Consider the following 25,293-nt stretch of genomic DNA (forward strand, 5'->3'; position numbering starts at 1 on the left):
GTGGCTGTTTCTGTATCTAACCCTGGGGGACCTGTTGCAGTAGGGTGTAGCAAACCAAAAGAAAGAGGTACGTTTGAGCAACAGATGAGTCTTTACAAACTTCATAGTTTCATATGGAAAGAGAGAATGGAAAATGGTGTGTGTTTGTGTATATAATTTTAATATAGCTATCCACATTTTTAAGCTTATGATTTATACAAGGGCTTCCCATTCTGAGGGTGTCTACAAAACAACATGGAACATGTAGGCCTTTCGTAAAGTGGCTAAACTTGTTACAGCCACTGAAATCTCAGTCTTCATGACTCATAACTCATTATATCACTGCACTGTTCACCTTTCAAGATGAAAAAAGTTCCTGCCACCTTTCAAAGGATAATGAACAAGGCCCCTGCTGGAGCCAGTAATGTAGTTTCTTACGTCAATAGCAAGTCGGTTCACAAGAACCCGTGGCGGGGGGCATGGCGTATGCTTCAGTTATCAGTATGGGTGCAGCAAACATGGTTAGAAGTCCACTAACAATATATCAGATAAGAAAAGGCCAAGTTACTCATTTCAGATAACAGTGGAGCAATGTCTTGTGATCTTATGTAATTTACTTTTGGTGGAATATGTGCTTGAAATTAATCACAAATTTGATCCAGCATTTTTGAAATACTTCATAGTTTTATGGTTATCAAGACGTTAGTCAGGTATTTAATGGTCTCTGGTCTGAAACAAATGAAACCACTATATCCACTATATATATAAACATTTCTTAACCCAAACACACATCATTAGTGAATTTGTCCACAACGTGTCCCGATTATGCTCAGTTTTGTGGTGGAATGGACTTTCATTCTCTAGAGTGATAGCACACCATTCAGTTCATCCTTCATCAGCACCAGGCCTCTATAATGTTCTCGTGTGGCATCTAACACTTAAAGCATTGTTTTAACTTCTTCCCATTAGAGTAAAGTCTGTTATTAGAGCTTACCACTAACCGTGACTTCAGAAGAAGTGTTGGATGAGAATGTTATCACAATATTACGGCCATATAATGTTGATCAGAGTTTTTTTTACTAGTCCTGAGGCCCCTTGTTTCTTAACACATGTAATCCAGCTCACCATGGATCCCCAGGATCACAATTAAGAACCACAGTTTTACATCGTAGTAGACATCACATGATGTCAGAATTAATAGAGAAATCCCTCAATTAAAAAATGGAATGATTACAAGGTATTTTCATTCAAAATTCTGTTCATATATATTTCCTAATTCCAGCAGTGACCACTGTACAGCGTTCTAGACAGTAACAGTAACTCCAGCATTTCAACATTTAAAGACAAACATATACAAAACCATACAAAGATGTTACGAGTATCCTGCAAAATGTAAGAAACATTAAAAGCAGAAAACAAGAAAAGTGATGATCATAAAACTGATTTCATAAGATTTCATCTTTCTTTACCTCATTATGATTTTAAAGTGTTGTCATGGTACAGCAAAAATGTCAAAAATATGAGGTCTGGTGAGTCGGATTAGACAAACAACAAAAATAGTACTGCCACATTCAAAAGATAATACTTGAAACATTTTTCAATTCAACATTTCTCACATTGCTAAAATAAATGTGATTAAACAATATCAGTTATGCTCTTTATGATGGGATATGTAGTTAACGTTCATACATAATCTGAGCATACATGAAACTCCTACAAAAACTCTACACAATTTTATATCAAATCTTTGCAATTGATATTATTAATGATTATTTGATAACCCATAACTAGCTTTGACTTGTCAGCTTTGTATTAGGACCAGAACTTACAGAGCACTGACAGGTTCGGAGTGAAATGTGATGTTGTAGCCTCTTTCTACGGCAAACAACTTAAAACACAAATTTTTGAAAAATGATCAAAAAAAGATTTTCGTTTCAAGTAATAAACATAAAAGTGTACCATTTAAACAGATGATAAATCTACATCCAAATCAAATACTAAACTTAAATATTATAAGATGCTTAAATGTTACAAAAAAGTACCATAAATGAAAACAAAATATGAATTTTGTAAGTTTAAATAAAATATTTTCACTATAAAATGTCCTGATAGCATTTTTTGTTCTGAAAGACCTCTTGAACATTATGATTTTTCAAATTAGTTTATACACAAGTGAACATTACTATTTATTTTATTGGTTATTAGAAACACCCACTTTGTTCTAGAACACAGTACGTGTTTCTAATAATCAATAAAATAAATAGTGAATGTTTACTTACGAATAAACAAATCTGAAAACGTATATATATAAATACACTTTCCCATCTCTTCTTTTGCTAGGTTTTTACAGCATTGCTAGGCTAAAGCCCTTTTAGTTTTAGGTAATTACAGATTAGTTTTACCTGTGAACGTGGGGGTAAATTATTTATTACCTGAGTAATTTTATGAAATTTTTATGAAATACTGGAACATGTATAATTTAAAATTAATGTGAGTTTAGATTTCAATGTACAGTTTCATGCTCTATTCAAGTCTCAGAGTAGAAATGTTTAGTGAGATATTCTCTGAAAAAGACGTTTCAATCTGTATGTATTTCTTCAATTAATGCGTTACGTCTCCCATGTTCTAAGGCATATTCATATCTTTAATTTTCAGTCCTGTTTAAGGAACATTGGGTAATATTTTGTAGTGTTGTTCACTTGTGAAATCAACGGGGATGGGGAGGGAAGGGGTTTGGTTTTACCCCTCCCCCCCACCACATAAGTTACACAGTGCAGTTTCTGCAGTGCTGAGCCAGAGTAGCAATGACAGAGCCTCTCTTATCTCTATATTATAGGTCAGTGGAGCATCTGGTCCATTTTCAACCTTGGTGTGGTTCGTTTGGGAAGGCGTGAGAACAACTGCACTTGGCTACCAGACCTGTACCGAGATCCGTGGGAGGAGGTGGTCTCGGTTTAGTCCCAGAAAAACTCTGGAGCAAATTTTCTGTGGTGAGATTGTGATCCAACCTCGATCTGACACAACTGTCAGGTGTACTCAGCAAGACTGAGCTAAGCTGCTGCTGTGGCCAGTTGTGTTTTGCATACTGGACAAAGCAGAGTAAATAGAGAACTGGTTAAAATTTAGCTGCTGACTGAAGAAACAGAACATAAATATGCACAAGTCCAGAACACAGGACCTTATTCCTCTATGTACTTTCTTGCTCCTGCCTCTGACAGGTCTGACCAATCAGCAGAGAGAAAGTTCTCACATTTTCTCTCAGGTTTGTTGTGATGCATTTTGGTGCACAAGATGCTCCAAGTTTACAAACTCACTAACTAATTCAGACCAGAGCAAACAAATTACAGACGTGAAAACACCCTTATTTTCAAGTCTATTGGAATATGCCAGTATCAGCCAGGAGCTTAAATGTTTTAAACTGTTAATGCTTACTGGATTTGACCTATGAGGAAACAAAGGATGTACAATTCAGTACATTTTCAAGACCTAGATTCATCTAGAAACAATAGGCCAGAAACCATTTCAGCTTGTTATGTTTGTACCTGTAGACAGCTTTTTTGACATGAAGAACCGACCATATTATCAAGCACGAAAGCTCCAGCTCCTCTGGAAGGGCTGCAGAGGCTTCTTTAATGTGAAGAACATGAGCTGGGGTTTGAGCCTCTGAGGTCTCTCAGGAAACACTGCAGCTTCACTCTCAGGTGTGGGAAAGCGTCTACGATAAATGTCAGGATGCGATCTCTGGAACTAAGGCGGAAAGAAGATCCAAGATAAAAATACATTTGGTCCAATCCTAGGCCACAGAGCACCAAAATAATTACAATGGAACTTGATTAGCATCTCATGTGACCAGATGATAAATGAGAAGTCTTACAAATAAGACAAAAAATCAGGTTCCACTTTTTTGATAATACTCTGATGGGTGGTCCATAGTGGCTATGATCTCTTCGGCTCTTGTCATTGGAAGACAAATGGCTTATTATTATTACAGAATACAGCCCAAGGTCACCAGCTTATCCAGCTTTTTTTTTGTAGATATTTAATGTATTAATATGGAGTCTGCTGCAATAAATGATGCTACTCTTCTGGAAGGGCTTTACAATTGATAATGGAACATTTCTGTGAGTATCTGATGGCATTCAGCCATGAGAATAATTAATGAGGTCAAGTATCTATTTTGGATCATTAGTTTTAGATCACAAAATCACTCAAACTCCTCACATGGTACTGAGTGTTGGGTCATCCCAACACATGCCATTGGGCATTGTGGTCTTATACGTGCAGCTGCTTACAAGTATCTAATTTTTAAAAAAGCTGCTTGTGCACAGCTGAATATCTGTGACTTCTTAGCTGAGGTTTTTTAAGGTCTACAGACCTTTGGACATATTGTGCATTTATAATATCTATACATCAACTTGGTCAGTGAATAATATCCAATACAATGTAAAGTGTATAAAACAACAGAAAACTATAATGACACATTTTTATTAAGCTATTTTTACTAACTACTCAAATATCTTGATGTCTCATTCTGGCAAATGCAGTATATGTTGCAAATTTTGGTTTAAATTATGCTGCAATTACCTACAACTACTATTTATTGTAAAGGCACCTTTAAGACAATTTAAAATATATGAAGAGCATACGTTACAGGTTACATAACGCTTGTGTATTTGTACTTGTTCACAGTCAACTCTCACCTGTTTCAGCTTTTTCTTCTTGTCCTTAACGGACATGAGCTTGTCTTGAATAATCCCCTCCAGTAGTTCCAGCACAGCTCCCTGCGAGGCTGTAATCCTCTGCTTCTCAAACTCCTCTCTGCTGATTTGTCTGCAGTAAGAGTGGGGTGGGGTTTCCACCGCTGAGTCTGTGTCTGCACCTGCATATTTTATCTGTGAAAGACAGCAGAGTGTTTTACATACAGTATGTAATATCCCTCCTTTTTTTGCACGTAAAGTCAGTGTTTCTGACTACCAGTGTTTCTGACAGTGCTACCAGAGCTGTCATATGGATCAGAGTAGTTCCACTCTGCAGAAATGTTTTTAAAAATAAATTATACAAGCAACTACACAGGTTTACATTTATAACATGGACCTACATTTATTTTCAAAAGTGTAAGTTGGTGTTTAGTACCAGGTCAAAGAAGATTAAGTGCTTATAGAATGCTTTATTCTGATTGGTTATGTCTGCAAAGAAGGGTGAGCATTTGCTTGGTTTACTGTGCACTGGCAAAGATGAAACAAACACCACATATTTATTATCACATTATTTAAGAAAAAACTCTTCTAAGCTGTCATTTCAACTTTAATACCTCACTATTTCAGTGCATTTGCACATTAATCAGGATCTGAATCAACCCACAAACTGTGAAATCAGAAAACCCAGTCAGCTTTTCATGGGCTGCCAAGTCAGAAATGAGCCGCTCTGATTTTGCTCCCTTTATTATGTAATAATAAAGCGAATGAATGGACGTATACAACATCCTCATCTGAGTATCTCCAGCCTCAGTGGCGTAACTAATTTCATATGAGAGCGCTAAAAGTGGGGTTAAACAGCATAAAACAGAAAGAACGAGAGCTGACAAATAAGAGCAGAAAGCAAAATAAAAGAGCTTCACTTCTCACAGCTGCTCGCTCAGGCCTGCAGTGAGCTGCGTGTGTCTCATTATCTTTTAAAGAAACAGGCACTGAAACCAGCCGTCCTGAAAAGTCCCTTTAGATGGAAGAGTTGTGCTTTGGTGATGGATTCTTGTGGTATTTTGTTCAAAGCATGCCACAGACATTACTTTGAGACCCCAGGGATCTGTGTTAATTTGTGGAAAAAGGGATGTATCAACTTTAATGTATATTTGTATTTAAAAACTATAAATATAAGTTTAGATTCCTTAAGATACGGTGAGACTTCTGGAGGAAGGGTCAATTGGTACAAAGACTCATGTGATGCCAGGATTGGGTTAGAATATGCGCAGGTGAACATTGGACCATCTGGAGCCTATGAATGGTTTAAGAGCCTATAAAAATAACTGTTATTGTTTTAGCTTGTGCACTATTAATATCACAGGAGGCTGCAATATGTAAATGAGCTATTTAACCCATTAGACATTACTGGATATCATTCATTATGCCTAGTTACATTCATTCATTAAAGCCTAGTTTTTACAGATGTAAATTTCAAGGGATCACAACTGTGTTTTCAACATATTGTAAAGAATAACACATTTGAAACATGCAGTAAACTAACCTGAGCCCGTCTCAGATGCGACAGATGCTCTTCCACAGAGCTGTGCAGTTTAGCAGGGACTTTTAAGACATCTTCATGGTTGTCCATCATGAAGTTGACAAGCTTGGTGGCTAAAAGTTCGTCCAAGTCCACTTCATCTGCGGAGCACAAAATGCAGCGGGAGAAAGTCTGGACCATCTGTCGAGAGATAAAAACATAAATAGACACTTAAAAACATAAGCATTCTATTAAAACTTGACATAATCAATAAGCAAATTTAGAATTTAGATACGCAAATGAAACAATACAGAATTAGGAAACAAAAATTACAAGGGTGCGTGTTCCTATGGCATCGTTGAGAGGAGGGAGAGCATGGTTATGGCACGATTTTGCCATCAGGCGCATAAGTAGCTGCAGTTTGCGTCGGTTGGCTGGAGGCAGGAGGAGGCAGCACACCTGAAGTGCTTCCACTGCAATCTGCTTCTCTGGAAGAAGTCCTGAGGCAAGCGAGGGAAGAAAGGAATAATGCACAAACCAGTCTATTCAATAGTACATTCTCTCCTGTAACAAACCTTGTACTACCCCGTTTTTTTATGTATTTTCCTAGAGCTGAGAAACTAAAACATCCATTTGAGCTGCTGCTTTTCCAAATACTCTTTTAAAAACCAAGATACGTTTCATATTTAACAAGTGACTTTACCTTTAATTAAAATATTATGTCTGTGTAAATATACTTCTACCACTTTATTAAAAGGCTGACAATGTGGGAACTCACATATTAATATACACTATGGGGTAGATTCCCAGACAGGGATTAAGTATAGTCCTGGATTACACAGCACTTTGTATTGTGAATAGTGATTTCAATTAAAAGGAGGACGTAGTCCAGGACTAAGCTTAATCCACCATCTGGGAAACCACTCTTTTAAAGCCTAGATCTCATTTTCATTTTAATCTTCTAAGATTTATCTGTATGATTTGGGAGAAATTTGCTATAAAACAAGGCACAGAAAGAATCCTTCATTCATTCATTATCTGTAACTGCTTATCCAATTCAGGGTCGGGGTGGGTCCAGAGCCTACCTGGAATCATTGGGCGCAAGGCAGGAATACACCCTGGAGGGGGCACCAGTCCTTCACAGGGCAACACAGACACACTCACACATTCACTCACACCTACGGACACTTTTTGAGTCACCAATCCACCTGCAACGTGTGTTTTTGGACTGTGGGAGGAAACCGGAGCACCCGGAGGAAACCCATGCGGACACGGGGAGAACACACCAAATCCTCACCCAGAGCGGGACTCGAACCCACAACCTCCAGGCCCCTGGAGCTGTGTGACTGCGACACTACCTGCTGCGCCACCGTGCCGCCCACAGAAAGAATCATGTATTTATTTATTTATGCATGCTAAAATATACAGTTTTAGCAATAGGTCCCCTGCCTTTATAAAATGACTGCCTTGTTTACTATTTTTAACAATCATCCTTGACCAGAAGTAAGCATTTTATTCATTTATTTTGCTTTTAAACCAGGACATATTTGTCCATAAACCCAGCACAACTATCAACTAGTTAAAAATGGAGTCCACAGGGGGAGCTGTGGTCACTTTGTAGAAACACTAGCAGCCATGCTCATCTGATATTTGCTGATGTACAGAAGTCATCTTTCTTAGCTTTGTTTACTATATATTTAGTGTTACAATATATCTTTACACATTAAAAACTAAATTGGCAAAGTGGACAAGGCTTTAAGATGCACTCTTTGCTAAGACAAGGGTTTCAATTTGGAGATGCAGTTTGTATGTTATCCATACAAAAGAGTTCTTAATGTAATGGATTTTCTTGAGGCCTTGTCTCTTACCCAAGATGCTGACAAAGATTTCATACAGGTGGAAGGTTAACAGTGGCTCTTTCAACCTCTGAAAATGTTCTGCAACTGTTCTAAAAACATCTCGCTCAAATCCAGGATACATGGGCTGCTTGCTGTCATTTCCATTGGGCCCTGAAGAGTTGAAGCATTAGTTATTGTAATAATATAAAATACGGATATTAGAAATTAGGGAAAAATGTAATCTACCCACAATTTGCCAGGCATTTCATTGCTGATAATACCCAGTGAGGTAAGTCATCTGTGGAACAGAAGAAATGCCACCAATATGAATAACGCAAACACATTCATATCTTAGTTCAGTTTAATGCAAGGTCAGCAGCTTCCTAACCTGATTTGTTCTTCAGAATGACAATGCCTTGTTTGTTGACACTGAACACATTATGAACGATGTGTTTGGGGCTCACAAGTTTGGCGCTGAGAACCCCTTCTAAAGTGTGGAGTCCCAAAACACTCTGTAAACTAAATCATCAAGAAAATCAGCTTGAAGAAACCGTAGACACCATATAATGGTATTAATAAAAAACACATTGCCGTGTTCTGATACAGTACTCACTGTGTTAACGTCATGGACTTCCATATCTGGTCCACATGTTTTGGACTGATCTCTTTTCGTCGAATCAGTTTGCATTCTGGCACTTCCCCTATAGCAATGCTATGTCTTTTGTTCCAATCTGAGTTCTAAACAAGAGTTAGAAACAGAATCACTGTCATGTGCCAGGAATGTATTTTTTGATATTTGAGGAATGTGAGTACAAATAGTAATAAGTAAAATAAACAGACATGCAAAGACACTAAAGAAGAATTCACATATTAAGATACTAGGCAATGAACAACAACAAAATAACACAACGAATAATCTGAAGGGTAATATAAAGCCTTCATTTTTAAACAGAAACATTTAACATTTAATATATTTAAAAAAAACGGTCATTCCATTTTTTCTCACATAACTTCCAAATGAAGTTAATGTATCTGTGGCCAGATTCCTCACCAGAACAAGAGGCTTCATGGGTATCTTGCTGGACACTTCAATCTCCTCACAGTCATCCCAGCGTGGGATTGGGGGAATGAAACTTCTCTGCGACACAGGCACACGCTGAGGAAGAGGCTTAAGAGGTGACTGTGGAGGAAATCTAGAGTGACAGACAGAGGGCTATGTTTAATTCAGACACACAAAGACTTAAATTATGCATTACTATCTTTGGTTTGTTTTACTTCATACAAACCCCATTTCCAAAAAAGTTGGGACACTTCCTAAAAATGTAGTAAACACCAAAGTTGTTAAATTGCTTAAGCATTTTTTAACTAATGCATGTATGAAACTTTTTCAGCGTTTTCACTGACGAACCAAATTGTATTGTGTAAATATTATGAACATGATGCTTGCAAAAGCCTAAATAAAATAATATTCAAGGCTCATTTCTACTCCCTTTACATACATAAATAAATGTGCCCGTTTCTAACGTTGTAATTTTCACTAGTGTCACACTTCTTTCTATGTGTCCTGGGATGGATGTTGGATGCAATAAATCCAACAGAGAACAGTTTAGAGTCAAAAGTTTCGGACAACAACAACAAACATGGCGACGGTGAAGAAAGTGCAGATGATGTATCGTTACTTGCTACAAAAAAGGACGTAACAGGCAGCAGTCTGTGAGGCCAGTAAATACTACGCCACATGTTGACAGAGAATTATTTTTACTTATTTTACCAGTGGTTGTGTTTCTCTTTAACTATTGGCTGCACTGCCCCCATAGCTCCCAGTGGTACTGCTCCGCCCGTCTGTATCCGTAAGCTTTCTTAGAACGTGCACAAAATACAGATGAAATGAAAGCAGAGTATGGTCTGCACACAGAAAGCTTCATGCACATCCATATCTGTGTTTAATGTTAAGCCTAAATTAACCTTAACACTGTTCTGGAAGGTTCCAAAATTAGTAGTGACACAACTTTCATGGAAATTTTGTTTGTACCATAAAGAATTTAATGTATTCTTCCATACCATCAAAAAAAAACAGTTAAAATACTTCAAAGCACCTGTACAAACGTCCATTGTCTTCAAAGTCCTCTTTACCAAAACGTCCTTTAACATCTTCAAAAACATGGTTCTTAAGAAATTTCCTTAGCAACTGGAGAGACTGATAGCGCGTCACCTCAGGCCCAAAGTTCTGGTTCCGCTTCAGTAGCTCATGCATATAATCAATGGCTTCAGATCCCGTGAAACTGTTATCATAACTTCGAAAATGTGCCCAGTGTCTCCTCAGCGGCAACCCTCCTCGAAAAAGCTTGACTGTTTCATTCCACTAAGAGACAAAAAAGAGAAAGGGTTACAACAGCAGGTGTCCCCTAAAGCTACTTGATATCTGATTAATTGTACATTGAAATGTGTAGGACAGTAATGGACATTTGGAAGTTACTGTAAAAGTAACTAATTTAATTCAAATTTGCTGTCTCTCAAATATCTTGGCATATCTTGAGCTTTTGTAGGTTTTATTAATACTATATCCCATGTCTGCTATGTCTTTGTTCTCTGTTCACTTAAATAAACATTTAAGAGAAGTAACAAATCAGTTACTTGCTTTTAATTAATTAAAAAAATCTTACTTTTTTGAAAATTTATTTGTACACATTGCAGTTTTTAAAAACCTATTTGCTCAGACATGGCTGTAATAGCAAGTAAAAACACTCTGAAGTATTATTTCTTTCGGTAGTGTGATCTGATGGTGTGGGGATTGTAGTGGCAGGATGTTCTTGACCTGACATTTATTCTGAAAGTACACTCAGTCCAAATCAAGTTGATTTTTGTATGCTAATTTATTTTACCTGAATAGTCATTAGTAGGGTTGCAAAACGGTGGAAAATTTCCAATAAATTTCCAGTAAATTACTGGTAACTTTCCATGGGAAATTTAGCTCGGGGAACTTTGAAAAAATTCCAAAATGTAAACTTTCCATGGGAATTTATTTTAATTAATAGGAAATATTGGATATTTTAAAGGAACTAAATCATACACGGTCATCAATGTACCTTTTTTTGTCAACAGCAGACATGAAGGCATAACAATACAAATAATAACCATGACATATGGGATTAGTGTTGCCACACGTCCAGGCTTTCCAGAGATTGTTGTAGCAGACGAATGCTTTTATTTGATTGGTTGTTATGCAGGCTGTGTTCAAAAACGTAGTGAAAACTCCCACGCTAGACATTTCCATTAATTCCTGTTAATTCCCATAATTACCTGTTAATTCCCATGGTAAATTTCCCAACTTTGAAAATTCCTGGAACTTTGCAACCCTAGTCTTTAGGCATTATTTCACTAAAGTATTAGGGCAGTTACTTAAATACAAGTCACTTTACCAGGCCCTGAATGATTTATACAGTGGCCAGATAAACAATCTTCAGGCAAAACGAAGGAAAAGGCTTAAATTATAAAATAATTGTTTGATTGCTCTTTTTTCCCAATTTTCTAATTATAGTCATTACCAATTCCACCCACAAAGTCTCCCCAGTCACGCCATGCTACACTGGGAAGGAGGTTTCTTCTGATGAAAGAAAACTAGCCACTGTTTCTCTTGAACTGCTGTAAACACAACAAACAGCTCAGTGCATTTTGAGGGGAACTCAAAAAAAATCCTTGATTTTGAGGAGATAAGCATTTAAAATACATGAATTCTTTGTTGAAATGAAAAAAACAATGTTTCACTAAGACTTAATATTAACATGATGCATTAAATTGGCAAATTTAAAGAAAAAGAAATTATTTCTTGCTTCAAACTACTGAGAAACAATTTCCCAAAGTACACATAGAAGTATATATGTATACCCTGTGTTGCACATTTTTACAGATCCCTTCCAGTGAAAATTAAGCTTTTCACATTAACGTGTTTTTGTGTGTTTTTTTATAGACAGTCGGTGTCATGCCTGAACATTTCTGTTTTAAACTGCAGTGTTCCAAAAACACATGTTTGCATGTAGACAGGAATTTCTACATAATAAACCTACAGCCCAAATCCATCTACTTCCGGGATGGGGCTTTTGAGCTGCAGGTATGTGACAATGAAGCATGTAGAGACAGAAACTGGGACTAATGGCATATTCATAAATGCATGCATAATGGTTGAACAAGATGTGGAGTTCTAAATTTACAAATATATCATTTTAATGAAACATTTTATTTTTTTAATTTTCACTCAGTGATCAGTCATCCCCAGTGCCACGATGTAAGCTAAACTCCCCCATAACAGACATGTCACTAATGCTTCATCATTGAACTGCCCCATGCACCAGAAAAGAATGGCAACTGGCCAGGTCCATTACATCAGCCGACAAATGCCTGCACTTGACTGGCACAGTGCTGTGTGATGAGAGGATGGAGGGGGCCATCCAACCCATCCAGAGACAACTGTGTTCTTGTCAAGTCTTTAGGACTCACAGCCACGGATGGTTAACTCAAATAACCTGTGAGAACCAGCAAGCTGAATGGTATATGATATGTCCATGCGTAAAATAAAGGCTATTTCTGGTGTGAAAGGCTTTCAGCAAATTCACCCCAAAAACTCACTGTACAATTTGCCCCCAGAGTGGACCTCTCTTCACAAAAATAAATAAAAATCATTCTAAATGTGTGTGTTCCCATTTAAATGACCCCATTGTGTAGAATTTTTGAAAAGTCAGTAGAAGTCCCTTTTAATAAAAATAAACACTACTTTGCCAACCAAATTCACTCTAATATCTACATTTATTTTCTATTCTTTCAGCGCCACTTCACATATAGGTTCACTCCGCTGTTCTTGAATTACAGACTGTACTTCAGCTGTTTATTTGAACACTTCTGTTAGCCCTGTTTCACCTCCATGTCCATGTCCAGGCGCCTACCCGACCACCACAGAACAAACTGTAGCGGCCCTGACGTACCTCCTCTGGGGGCAAAGTATGCACAGCAACAGGTGAACTACAGAACTACAGAGTGCAGATATATGGTAAATGGACCTCGTTTGGTCAGGTACTCTATTAGCAAATCCGAGTCGATTAGCTCTTTAAACAATATTCACAGAAACTCGTGTTGTTTAAGTTGGGAGTTTACCATTTGTGCGATAAGACCCTGCAGTTTAAATTATCCATAGATTTATCGTGTTTTAACATTAAAACAGTTTAAATCAATTAATCTCCCTCAATAAAACAGAACTTCGGACAAAACGAAGCGGCCTCGTGTTGTCGAAGTTTGCCCGAGTTTACGGCGAACTCACCAGCTTCGTTGCCCTGTAGGGACCCGGGCCGATCATATTTCCGTCCATGCTTGTCCTGTAATGGTTTTAATAGCTTAGTCTTGTTACGACGCCATAAAACATTTACAATTTTATTCCATTGCGTTAACGTGTACATATCTAAGCCATATTCCCCTCAAACAGGTTTTATCCGTCGCTGTTTACCCACATCTCACTCGTACGTTTTGAAAGTGGAGACTTTCGTTGAAGCGACGTGATTGGACAGAGACATCACGTGACGGAGCTACTCACTGGGACAAATATGGCAATACCAGTGCCAGGGGAGGAACACCGACATTTTTTTTGATGCCGTGATTTCCGTGAGGGTTAAATAAAAACTAACCGTTATTCCAGTTAAGTCCCAAACTCAGTTAAAAATAAAAAAGGAAAACATTACTGGACACTGACAATTTATTTTGTTTCAGTAAAAAGTTCCATTACACAAAATTATATAAATAGCAAATGTATAGAAATAACACTACTGTACAAAAGCAAGAGACAACATTAGGGCTAAAACCCATACAAATCATTGGCATATTGGGTTCTTTGTAGAACTTGTGCCTCAGTTTTTTTCCTCCTTTTTAAAAAACAAACATGACAATCACATTAAACATCAAAATAAGACAATTCAAGGCTCAAACAGAACCCCACTTTCCTTGTTCAAACGCTAGGACTCAAGCTAATTAGGTAGTCAGTCATGCTCTTCTTGCGAAAAGGGCTTCAGGCCTGCTTAGTCAGCCTAAAATTTAAAAACCAACCTTCACCGCCCCTTCAGAGATCAGTAGCATTAAAAACATCAAGTACCTCTGCTTTCACAACCCATGTTTTTCATTTAAACCAGCGGCGAGCTCATATTTCAAAAGCTGGGATTTAAATAGCTATGTACAAAATAAGGGGATATTTAAAACAAATATTGTACACCCCATAAACATTTCAGAACCCAAAGTGATGATTATAATAATCAGACCTTCAGTGAAAAACCATGTGCATTAGTTTGGCAACATACATCAGGTGAGAAGGTGGCATACCACAGTTTTAACATAAAACATGGTGGGTGAATTTCTGAAAGTTTCTGAAATGGTTAAAGAAACCAACTTAAAAGCTGCAGGATCTTCACTAATGGCTGATCATGGGGGCTTTATTCAGTCTTCTTGTGCACGCCGTTCTGGTAGCACATTCCGTTGCTAAGGATTTTGGGCAGCCTCTTTCCCTTGGTGTATGCATGGTAGTAGAAGTTAAGGAAGAGAATCAGGAAGATGAGTCCATACAGGCCGATGACATAGAGGAACACAGGAAACTGGTAAGGACATTCCTTCATAAAGAAAAACTGGCCAATATGGGTGGTCACCATCACAAACTGAACCTGAATGGGGAGAAGAAGGTTTTATAGGTTTTCTGGCCATTTTAAACACAATTCATTCTATAAAATAAGCTCAAATATCAGCACATTCTTTTCAGCTTGAGGAAGTGTGCCAAGATTTCTTCACTTCAAGCCAAAAACTAAAACTGCACTCCACACTCACCAGTTGAATGGTGGTCATGTACTTCTTCCACCAAAGGTACTTCTGATAGGCTGGTCCCATAGCAGACATGGCATAGTAGGTGTACATGACGACATGGACACAGCAGTTCAGTAAAGCATGGAAGGTTCCCAAACCACCTGGCGAGACATGTTCCAGTCAGATTCTCTAAACGCGTTAGAGCAATAAGACTCAGTCTTACTATTGTTTCTCAGTAATGTACCTGCTGCAAACTTGACCCCAAACCACCATGTGAAGGGCATGATTGAATGATGGTAGACATGGAGGAACGTTACTTGGCTGTTCTTTTTCCTCAGCACAAAGAAGATCTGTCAAAACAAGAGAGCCATGTCAGGCAAGACCACCTTACACTTGTAAAAATGCAAACTTCAACACTGACAAGAACTCAAGATCAAACCAAAAACTTACAGTATCCAGCATCTCAATAAACTTGGAGAAGTAGTACAGCCAACAGGTCCATGCCATCTGTAAATGGAAGACATACATGGTGTTTAAACAAGTTTTAACTTACAATAAATTAATTGCAAGAATATTTCAAAATGGAAAATGGTCACCTTACCCTGACAGCCAGTGGAGAACTGGAATAGTCTACAAGGTCACACCTGTAGGAGTATCCATTGGCCCAGCCAGACATGAGGAACTGGAGGGGAAACAAGGAAGATTCAAGTCATTTTGGATTACATCAACTTAATGGTATACAGAAACCCACACCCTACCACACCTTCAGTCTTGATAACTCTTACCCTACCCAGATAATTTTGGTCACAATGAAAAAAGCAAGCAATTACCCGTTCATTCATTATTGACTACTGATTCTCACAGACAGGATTACAGTCATGACCATCTACTTCAAGCTTGGGTTAGGACTGAGCTGGAAGGGGTTGGTGGCCTTAAAGCTGTAGTACACTGAGGCATGACCAGGACCATCAAATATCAAGCAATGAAACCCTACTCCTCAATGTAACTCTAGTTAAGTCAATTAAAAAGGAGTGCCTCTTCTCTCAGTTTACAAAGTGAGAAGTTCACAACAAAAATCAGAGCATGGATCCTTGGCATCTAGCCTTTGGAACAAGTTTAGAACAAAAACACTATAGTTACATACCTCATAAATCATATACAGGGAGAAGACCACTATGCTGAAGTTGTAGATTATCATTGGCCGCTTGAGGTCAAAAGGTTTGCGGTTTTCCATGATACGAGGTCCCAGTGTTGTGACAAAGTAGACATAGGACAAGATGACCATGGTTTGAGGAAATGGGGAAGACATCAGGGGCCAGTCCTCGACTCGTGGGTCTGTGGAGAAAAGTGATAAATAATTAAAACAGAGTACCTCCATCAAGCATTCATGGAAAGCAGCCTTAGAGGACACGAAAATAGGCTTTAGTAATGTGAAGTGTACTGTGTGATGTTTAGAAAAAGTGTTCCAAGCACATCACAAATTCATAAGAACCACTAGTCCTTATCTTTCTATTCCATTTTATCAAACATCAGCCAAATTAGATAGTGATACTTATCTACCATAAAAAATGTATAAGTCACACCCACCTGCTTCTTTTATCCATTCATCGTATAGCAGGGCAGCACTTGAGGTCAGTTTGTCGAAGGCCATTTTGAACAACCTTGTTTATCCCCCCCTGGAATTCTTCTTAGTTCCTCCTGAAAAGAGAAGAAACCATTCAGTACGACCTGAACATCAAGAAAGTTTCTTTAAAACTAGACATTCAGCTTCATGTCAGACCGGTTTTCACAGGAACACGCAACAGGGTCTAGTCACCACATACCAGTTACAATCAAACCAATACATTTCAGCAAATTTGATCCATTTTTCATCACTTTGTATTTCACCATCTTGCCTATTTTTAGACTTCACTATAAAAAATAAAAGCAAAAACAAACTGTGCACATTAGCTCCACTAAATGCAGCTCAAGCCACTCAAGTCTCTTTATATTGTCAAAAATATACATATGAATAAATAAAACCACTACAACCCACACCTGTATAGTAAAGTTACATCAATTTGTTCAAGAATGTTGCACAACCTGAAAATACATTCAGGCACGTTAGGAACTACACCTAGTTTACACAAACGGACTTATCTGCCCACTATCACACCTGTTACCACAGAAGGAAAAAAAATGAAGGCAGAGTTAATTTAAATACATTTTTAAACGAACAGCAATAGCCTTTAAAAATATATTAAAAAAAGGCACCTCTCCATTTGAAACAACAGCACTAAATGTCTTACACACCCTAAATCCTTTAATTAACCATCTCACATTGCACATCCACAAACTTTCATAACCTATCCCATTTTACATGACTTCAGTTACTACACTTTCTCTGTAAACTCTTCAAGACAGAGTGTCAGTGTCAAGGTAATAACTTTTAACCTATCAAATAACCTCACTGCGACTCCATTTAAAAATCAACACAGGTCTTTTAAGGCTGCCAGGTGCCAAACATCAAGCTATCATGACCAACGTTATTAGCCGTCCAATAGATACAGGACGCAATACCACTCAGACGAGACGTTGAAAAAAAAGCTTTTAAACCCAAGAGCACAAACCTGAGCGCCTCGCCTGGTCCCAGCTCGCTGCCGAACTCAATTCTACTGTTCTGTTTGTGAATGAGTTGCTGCTGTGGCTTCTTATTACAATCAGAACCCGGCTCCACCCACAGTCCAAGGGCGTGGAGATCAAGAAATTCAACCGAAACTCTCAGGTATGTGGAGAAACTGTGTAGTACACATTAATGGACTTAAATGTCCTCAAGTGCTAAAATGTCTCATTCATGCGTAACTGCACATATCATGGAGAATAATGGCGAACAATATTGTAAAATCAAAATGGCGGTAAGGTGTTAAATAACGGTTTTATTCACTTTTCCTTCATACAAATGGACCCCAAAACAACACACAAATAACCAAACTGTCAAAAATAAATAAATAAATTATAAGAAGTCATAGTGTTAAATCAAAAGCATGTACATTAACAAATAGGTTTAGATTTTAACAATACCACATTAAAAGAGTGAAAATAATTGTGAATAAAAGATAAAAGGTAATTACATTACACTCTGGAGTTTGCTATATCAAAACAACGGTAAGATGTTGTTGCTTCTAGGCCACATATGTGAGAGGTTTTTCATGACATTATGTGTGTAATCTTTTTGAATACATGAACATTTCACTTTAACATACCAACCAGCAGACGTGGTGACCAAATACAACCAGTTTATGTAATGATATTGTGCAGTGAGGTAAATTGTTTGTTACACTGAGGCTTAAGTAGATAGCTTCCTGCGTGGGTAGCAGATTTATTCAGCTATCATCTATATAATATATTAATGTCCTTTTACTTGGCTTAAGGTTGCTTGTTTTTTTTTTCTTCCTGGAAAAGGTTTAGAACATTTAAGAAGATGTTGATACTGAGGGGTGGGGACTGTAAGCCCAAAATGAATGTGTGTGCTTCTTAAAATTAAAACGACATGGAAACTGATCCATGGATTAAGTCCCATTTTCATCTTGGTTTAACCCGATGGGTTTCAGTGTTTACACCAAGACTGAAACTTATGCAGATGTTGCTGGAGCCACTGAGATTGTGTAGTTTCATGCATTTGCCTGATACTCATTTACAGAAAATACAGTGCACCCATCTACTGCTTAACTGTGGAATAATTTAGAGAAAGGCTTATTTGTCTAATATGTCTTTGACATTATGTGCTTTGCTTCTGTTCTGAAGTTACTGTATCATGTTGCAATATCAAATAAAGTTTGTTCATACAATAAAATTACTAATTTGATGAAATAATATTACATTGCAAGCAGTATAATGTTTTAATTTCACAAAATTAATTATTACTCTGTAGAGTCCTAACCCTAGCTTTTGAATACACCTGAGACATAAAAATGATAAGCCACTCTAGATAAAAGCATCTGTCTATTTTCTTAAATGTCTGTTAAGCAGTAAAAGGCACTCTGTTTGCTCAGTTTACTCTATTCAACCTGTTGTCAAGCAATACTTTACTTCACCAACCAAATAAATGCATTAATCCAGTTGGACTTTATTACTATTGCATTTTTAACACGCACAAACACACACATACATGCGTGTGTGTTTGTTTGTGTGTATATATTCACACAGTTAAGGTAGCTCTAGGGCTCTGAGGTTGTAAGGTAATAATAATTATAAAAATAATAATACATTTTATTTACAAAGCGCTTTTTAAATACCACCTTGGGTCACTTGTGTGTAAGCAGTTTGATGTGTTCTCTCTGTGTCTGTGTGGTTGTCCTCTGTGTGCTCAGATTTTTCCCACAAAATAAAAAAACATTTTGGTAGGTGGACTGGTTATTCAAAAGTGTCCAGAGTTGTGAGTATGTGACTGTGTGATCTCCTGTGATGGACTAGAGCCCTGTCCATAATGTGTTTCTATCTTGCACCCAGTGGTACTTGGTGGGCTCCAAACGCACCACAACCCTGAGGCCAGGATGAGATAATTATAGAAAATGAATGAATGACCTGTTACACGTTCACAAAAAGCCTTATGTGAAGTTCATCATGTTCCAGCACAACTGATAGTGTTATGTGATAATATCTTTGTTATTAGAACGGTAGAGAATATGCACATGGATACCTGTATAATGACTAAAACTTCCGTTGTGTTTCTCTGATCAGCCAGATGCCAATGAGCGTAGGCACCCTCTGATGTCACAATAACATTCCAACCACATCCTTTGTGAAGTATTCATTGTATGTGTTTTATATAAACAAGGTGGAATAAATGAACTGGAATTTGTAAATTGGAATAAACTGTAAACTTGAAACAATAGAAACATAGATGCATATGTGTGGGGTTTTTTTTCAGCTATTGTCTCATTTACATAACCATACATATTTTATACTGTGCATGTAAAAACAGTAATTAAAAAGCATAAGAGTGATTATGAATTTGCTAAGACAATGTCTACTTTGTAAGTGTCTGCTTTATACATCACTGCACCATAAGCATGTGAACATCTTTAAGTGTACACTTTTTCCCAATTTGTAATACCCCACTTTTGCATAATGTCCAATAAATATTTCTAATAATCCTGTATTTATTTGAACGTCTACATGGAAGTGTATAATAATAAGAATAAAAATTCCTGTCTAAAAAAAGCAATATATTTTAAAATAAGATTTGTAGTTTAGCTTGCTAACACTTTAAAACACATGGCTATCTTGATCACAAAGGTACACAGTAACTAGTTACACTTACTTAGCCCCAAATACTTAATGAATTTTTAGGAAAATGAGTTGATTCTTCTCTTTTAGGTGTTATATCGCAAAAAATCTTATCATATTTGAAGAGCCCTGGGTGTTGGTGTTTCAGGTACTTATAGGAACCAGTCCATCTAGTTCTGTAAAGTTGGTGCCAGATTCCCTTCATTGCTTTGTGATGTTTGGCCTCCATATTTGTCTCTGAGGCAATGACAAAAGAGCTGTCTAAGCGGAAGTATGAACCGGATCATTCCAGTACAATCTACTTCTTGAATATTCTTTGACAAATTGAATAGTATAGAATTTGTATACAATATTGTAGAAAGCTGAAAGTTCTTTAATAGCATTAGCAAAAATCTTTACTTGTAAGTACAGGTTCAGCTGAGTAATCTACTACTGTTACCATTAGAAAGACAGGTTTCCAATATCAACTTGAACTCTGACCATTTGAGTTCTGCATGAACATAAGTGAGCTTTTTCGTGGCCTCACTTCAGTTACTGCTTCTGAATCAAACTGTTATCCTAACAAATTTAATGTGTTTGTAAAGTCCATAATATTTGATCTAGATATCCCTATTGTTAGTGTTTTGAAGTGAATACGCTGCTGAGTTAGCTAAGTTAATGGCTCACTGAAAATTCGGAAGAAGAGCTGGCTACAGTGACCAAAAATAGTCTAATAAATACAATCAGAACTTTCTTGTGCTTTGGAATACTGCTTTTATCATAATGTCAAACTGAAATATGCACTAATGCATTAGACGTCAGATAGAAGTAGTGTTTGGTTTCATCAAAACTATCAAAACAAGCAAATAATTGTAGAAGACAAACAATTGTAGAAGACTCTGAAAAAAGCTGACACTTAGGGGGGGATAATGACTGTGAACTCAGATGGGCAGGGCCATAGTGGGCCAAAAGTAATCTGTGAATTAGGCCCTATTTCCAAATGGGTTTCACTCCATTTACACTTACCTGAAGCTAATAAACATGTTTCAGGTGGTAATTAATTTGAATCCAACTTCATGCAGTAGCCTGATACATTACCATAGAAACTACAATGCACTTAGCAACAGCAAAGTTGATAGTTTTATGTTTTCATTTTTACGTACATATGTGGGCCTTTTGTTTCTTTTTTTGTGTCTACATTTTGTCAAAAACTATAATTACCAATTTCAGCAACTTGACATGTGAACCCTGCACATGACCTGATCAATGCCAATTGTATTCTAGAGGGTAAGAAATCTCCCCTGCATTGGACTATACTGAAGTGATGGCACTTCGTCTAGAACTAATCATCCTCACTAAAATTGACTGATCGCAATTTAGTGCACACAGAATGCTATAAAATGTAGTTTTCCCAGAAGAATCAAAGCAGGTAACTTTAGCAAATTAAAGATAAATATCCTATAAATATCCTTGATTTCAGAAGAAATTTTGTCTAAGCAGATGTCAACAAATATTTTGCATTGTTAGCATTAGCTAGTCGTATATTGAACTCTAATTGCCGTAAACTAATTGTAATGTTTACATCTGTTTCTAGATCATGGAACGTGTAACGGGTGACCCAGGTCAGGGACCAACCTATCAATATCAATAAATATGAATATATTCAAACATTCTGTGAAAAAAAAAGAATACAGACGTATGGTTCTACCTTTACCCAAATAAATACAATAAAATAACAATTTTTTAACAATTAAATCACTCTGAAATCAGGCCACTCTGCAAGATGCAACAAATTATTGGCACCTAGCCTCACCTAGCATTTAAGTCTGATAAATAATTATCTAAAGACAGTAAACTAAAAATTAGAAGAACTCCAATTTCCAAATTTTTCTGTTCTTGGTGGTCAAAGAAACCTGTCACTGCAATGTCTATAGTCATTGTATTTACTATTCACAGTGCTAAGTGAATAATAATAAATAAATAAATAAATAATAGATATAAAAAAGTATATAATAAAAATTCAAATATTTTGTGGCTTATTAGTTTATTTGAACCAGTATTTACCAAAAGTACAAGGAAGTACAAAGAAAAGACTTACAATGCTGTCATTAACAAACATATTTTGTAAGTATAAATAAGTTTAGAATTTGATATTTACAGAACAATTAACAGGAGCAAAATATGTTTATATAATATGCAATTTGCACCCATTTTCAAGCAACAACAAATCATGAATGTGCCAACATAATTGGTCACAATTCAAAACATTTCTCAACACAATATCACAAAAAAGTGTCTTTTTAGTAATTTAAAATACATAAAAAATATGAAGGTTTCAGGGTAAATGTACCAGTGATATTGAGTGCATACTGGGACATTTGTGAGACATATGCTGCATCAAAGTGAAATCTTTTCTTAGAAAGTCCGTAGTTATTTCAGTAAGACAATATTAGGGCTCATTCTGTACATACAAAATGTGGCTATAGACAGATAATGTGCATTCCTGATTGGACATCATGAATAGGAGGATCAGATATCTTCAAACACATGTTATCTTCAAACAAATGTTGATCAGCTGAAGTATTTATCAAGCAAAACTGGGGAAATAACAGCCTCTTGCATAACTTCAACAATGAGTATCCTCAGATCCCAAATGATTAAGTGGTGTAATTAAAAGAAAAGGTGATGTAACAAGTCAATACACACTTCTGTCTCACAATAATCAAAACATTGTTTGTATTTTGTCAGTTAAATAAATGTCCAAGAGGATTAACACATCACAAATTATTTCTTAAATTACATTTTAAAAATATTTCAATTTTCCTGCAAACATACTACCTCTAAGTCTCAGGCATAAATTAACATTGTAACCATGTCAAATAAAAACCTTCTGTGCTTTATGAATGATTAAACACTTCTGTAAACAATGCAGAATTGTTAAGTTTCTCTAGAACAAGACATTTCACATTAACTACTCTGTATGAGGTTTGTATATTAACAAATTAATATTATTAACCCTGCTCATCCACAGTTTCTTATAATGGACATGTGCAACATCATTTCCCAGCAGGGACGTGTTTATGGGTGGACGTGGACTGGAATGTTGTCACTACCTTGTTTACATAACCTTTAGAAAGAAATTACAATTTTGTTGTTGCCCATCCAGATTATCCAAACACCCTTCCAAAGATGACATATTAGTACAGCCTTAGGCAAACTGCAAAAATACTGTCATTTAAACACTATTTAATGACATTTTCACTGTAAGTTCAAAAGTTTGTATACACCTGTTCATTCAACTCCTGAAATTCATGACATTGTACAGTAACAGTCTCCACTATTCTGGGAAGACTCAGATTTTAGGACATTTTTGCGTGGATTTAATTGCTTTCACTAACAGCCACATTTGTCAGGTGAAATACTAATGATGACTTGGTTCATCACATTAGACATTCCCCTCATTCCAAAGAGTTTCTGAATCTCAGAATGCAGCTCCACAGTTCTTCATACACTTCATGCATACATCTTAAATCCGCACTTATTTATCTGTTTAAAAATGTCAAGTTAGAAATGACTTCAAATGTGGCCCTTTAACATGGAAAATTAATGTAGTGCATTTTAAACCACATTTAATCTACAAAATTGAACATAAAGGACAAGCTTGTTTCTTTGAGGACCTCCTTGTTTTTATACGTCTTTTGGAGATCATTTTTCATGATGTACATTCAATTGAATTATGTAAGAAGGCCAGCTGATAAAGTAATGAGGGCAAAGGTGAGCCTTGATTTCTGTAAGACGTCTGCCTTTTTATTAGCAGTCATGTTTGCATGTTGCCATTACAACACACACAATGACAGGCGGTGAGCAAGAACACAGAGGGAAGACTGAGTGTGAGACACACATGAAGAATGTGGACCGGTACAGCCAGACCAACCAGACAAGCCCAGTCCACTGTGGTACAGCAGAGAGTACATTCTCTCAAAATCTCTCTATTTCTCTCTCTCTCTCTCTCTCACACACACACACATGGTCTTAATGGGACCTGCCCTGCCTTTCTTCAAGAACAGACTATGGACTGGGTCCGTGGAGTGAATTTAAATAACAAGAAAAGCAACCAAGTTTTGAACAATGTCATGTGTAATTAATGTAGTAAAAACATACCCTTGAGGGCACCCCACCACTAACATCATTGGTACCCAGATATGTCCAGAGAAATTCCTGACATTGTGGGTAATAGATAGTTTGTCTTCCTTTGCTATAGTAAAAACCTCTAATCTTCTGGGAAGGCTTTTAACCTGATGATGAAATATCCATTAATTATCTGTAACCACTTATCCATTTCAGGGTCGCAGTGGGTCCAGAGCCTACGCAGAATCATTGGACACAAGTGAGGAACATACCCTGGAGGCAGCACCAGTCCTTCGCAGGGCGACACTCACTCACTCACTACCTACCAATGTGTGTTTTTGGTCTGTGGGCAGAAACCCATGCAGACACAGGGAGAACACACCACACTCCTCACAGACAGTCACCCGGAGGAAACCCATGCAGACACAGGGAGAACACACCACACTCCTCACAGACAGTCACCCCGAGGAAACCCATGCAGACACAGGGAGAACACACCACACTCCTCACAGACAGTCACCCGGAGGAAACCCATGCAGACACAGGGAGAACACACCACACTCCTCACAGACAGTCACCCCGAGGAAACCCATGCAGACACAGGGAGAACACACCACACTCCTCACAGACAGTCACCCAGAGGAAACCCACGCAGACACAGGGAGAACACACCACACTCCTCACAGACAGTCACCCCGAGGAAACCCACGCAGACACGGAGAACACACCACACTCCTCACAGACAGTCACCCCGAGGAAACCCATGCAGACACAGGGAGAACACACCACACTCCTCACAGACAGTCACCCCGAGGAAACCCATGCAGACACAGGGAGAACACACCACACACCTCACAGACAGTCACCCCGAGGAAACCCATGCAGACACAGGGAGAACACACCACACACCTCACAGACAGTCACCCGGAGGAAACCCATGCAGACACAGGGAGAACACACCATACTAATCACAGACAGTCACCCGGAGGAAACCCACACAGACACAGGGATAACACTCCTCACAGACAGTCACCCATAAGAAACCCACACAGACACAGGG

At 37.5% G+C, this 25,293-nt stretch overlaps 3 protein-coding genes across 5 annotated transcripts in view; 1 reads left to right on the plus strand and 2 right to left on the minus strand.

The window, feature by feature from the left end:
* Positions 1-1,217: 1,217 nt before the first annotated feature.
* Positions 1,218-13,629, minus strand: LOC136674829 (DEP domain-containing protein 1B-like). Its single transcript, XM_066651091.1, has 11 exons — positions 13,342-13,629; positions 10,130-10,395; positions 9,085-9,226; positions 8,647-8,771; positions 8,422-8,552; positions 8,284-8,331; positions 8,064-8,204; positions 6,529-6,695; positions 6,220-6,396; positions 4,680-4,871; positions 1,218-3,726 (listed from the first exon to the last, which is right to left on the minus strand). Exons 1-11 carry the CDS (start codon positions 13,387-13,389, stop codon positions 3,562-3,564), a joined length of 1,602 nt encoding a protein of 533 aa, XP_066507188.1. The 5' UTR covers positions 13,390-13,629; the 3' UTR covers positions 1,218-3,561.
* A 243-nt stretch (positions 13,630-13,872) lies between these two features.
* Positions 13,873-17,592, minus strand: elovl7b (ELOVL fatty acid elongase 7b). 3 transcript variants are annotated; one of them, XM_066651094.1, is made up of 8 exons: positions 17,112-17,257; positions 16,446-16,556; positions 16,003-16,193; positions 15,460-15,540; positions 15,309-15,365; positions 15,103-15,208; positions 14,883-15,019; positions 13,873-14,722 (listed from the first exon to the last, which is right to left on the minus strand). In XM_066651094.1, the coding sequence occupies exons 2-8, from the start codon at positions 16,507-16,509 to the stop codon at positions 14,498-14,500; spliced, it is 861 nt and encodes a 286-aa protein (XP_066507191.1). In that variant the 5' UTR covers positions 16,510-16,556; positions 17,112-17,257; the 3' UTR covers positions 13,873-14,497. The 3 variants fall into 3 exon arrangements, with proteins under 3 accessions (XP_066507191.1, XP_066507190.1, XP_066507189.1); XM_066651093.1 differs by having other exon boundaries at positions 13,874-14,722; positions 17,151-17,301; XM_066651092.1 differs by lacking the exon at positions 17,112-17,257 and adding an exon at positions 17,468-17,592 and having other exon boundaries at positions 13,876-14,722.
* LOC136674828 (aryl hydrocarbon receptor-like) overlaps positions 17,491-25,293 on the plus strand; it is a 23,985-nt gene continuing 16,182 nt past the window's right edge. Inside the window, exon 1 of the mRNA XM_066651089.1 lies at positions 17,491-17,622. Coding sequence (XP_066507186.1) covers positions 17,528-17,622 — 95 coding nt within the window. The 5' untranslated portion in view covers positions 17,491-17,527. The remainder of the gene's footprint in view (positions 17,623-25,293) is intronic.

This window comes from Hoplias malabaricus, chromosome 18 (genome assembly GCF_029633855.1).
Source record: "Hoplias malabaricus isolate fHopMal1 chromosome 18, fHopMal1.hap1, whole genome shotgun sequence".
NCBI lineage: Eukaryota > Metazoa > Chordata > Actinopteri > Characiformes > Erythrinidae > Hoplias > Hoplias malabaricus.

Bases quoted from the DNA above. Each gene is read 5' to 3' on its own strand.
- LOC136674829 (XM_066651091.1), bottom strand. From the start codon at position 13,389: ATGGACGGAAATATGATCGGCCCGGGTCCCTACAGGGCAACGAAGCTG. The intron at 10,396-13,341 runs GTGAGTTCGCCG...TTTGTCTCTTAG, and splicing joins CCTACAGGGCAACGAAGCTG to TGGAATGAAACAGTCAAGCT. The intron at 8,205-8,283 runs GTGGGTAGATTA...TCAACTCTTCAG, and splicing joins AATGAAATGCCTGGCAAATT to GGCCCAATGGAAATGACAGC.
- elovl7b (XM_066651094.1), bottom strand. From the start codon at position 16,509: ATGGCCTTCGACAAACTGACCTCAAGTGCTGCCCTGCTATACGATGAA. The intron at 16,194-16,445 runs GTGGGTGTGACT...TTTTCTCCACAG, and splicing joins TGAATGGATAAAAGAAGCAG to ACCCACGAGTCGAGGACTGG. The intron at 15,020-15,102 runs GTACATTACTGA...ATGTCTCGCCAG, and splicing joins TGGGGTCAAGTTTGCAGCAG to GTGGTTTGGGAACCTTCCAT.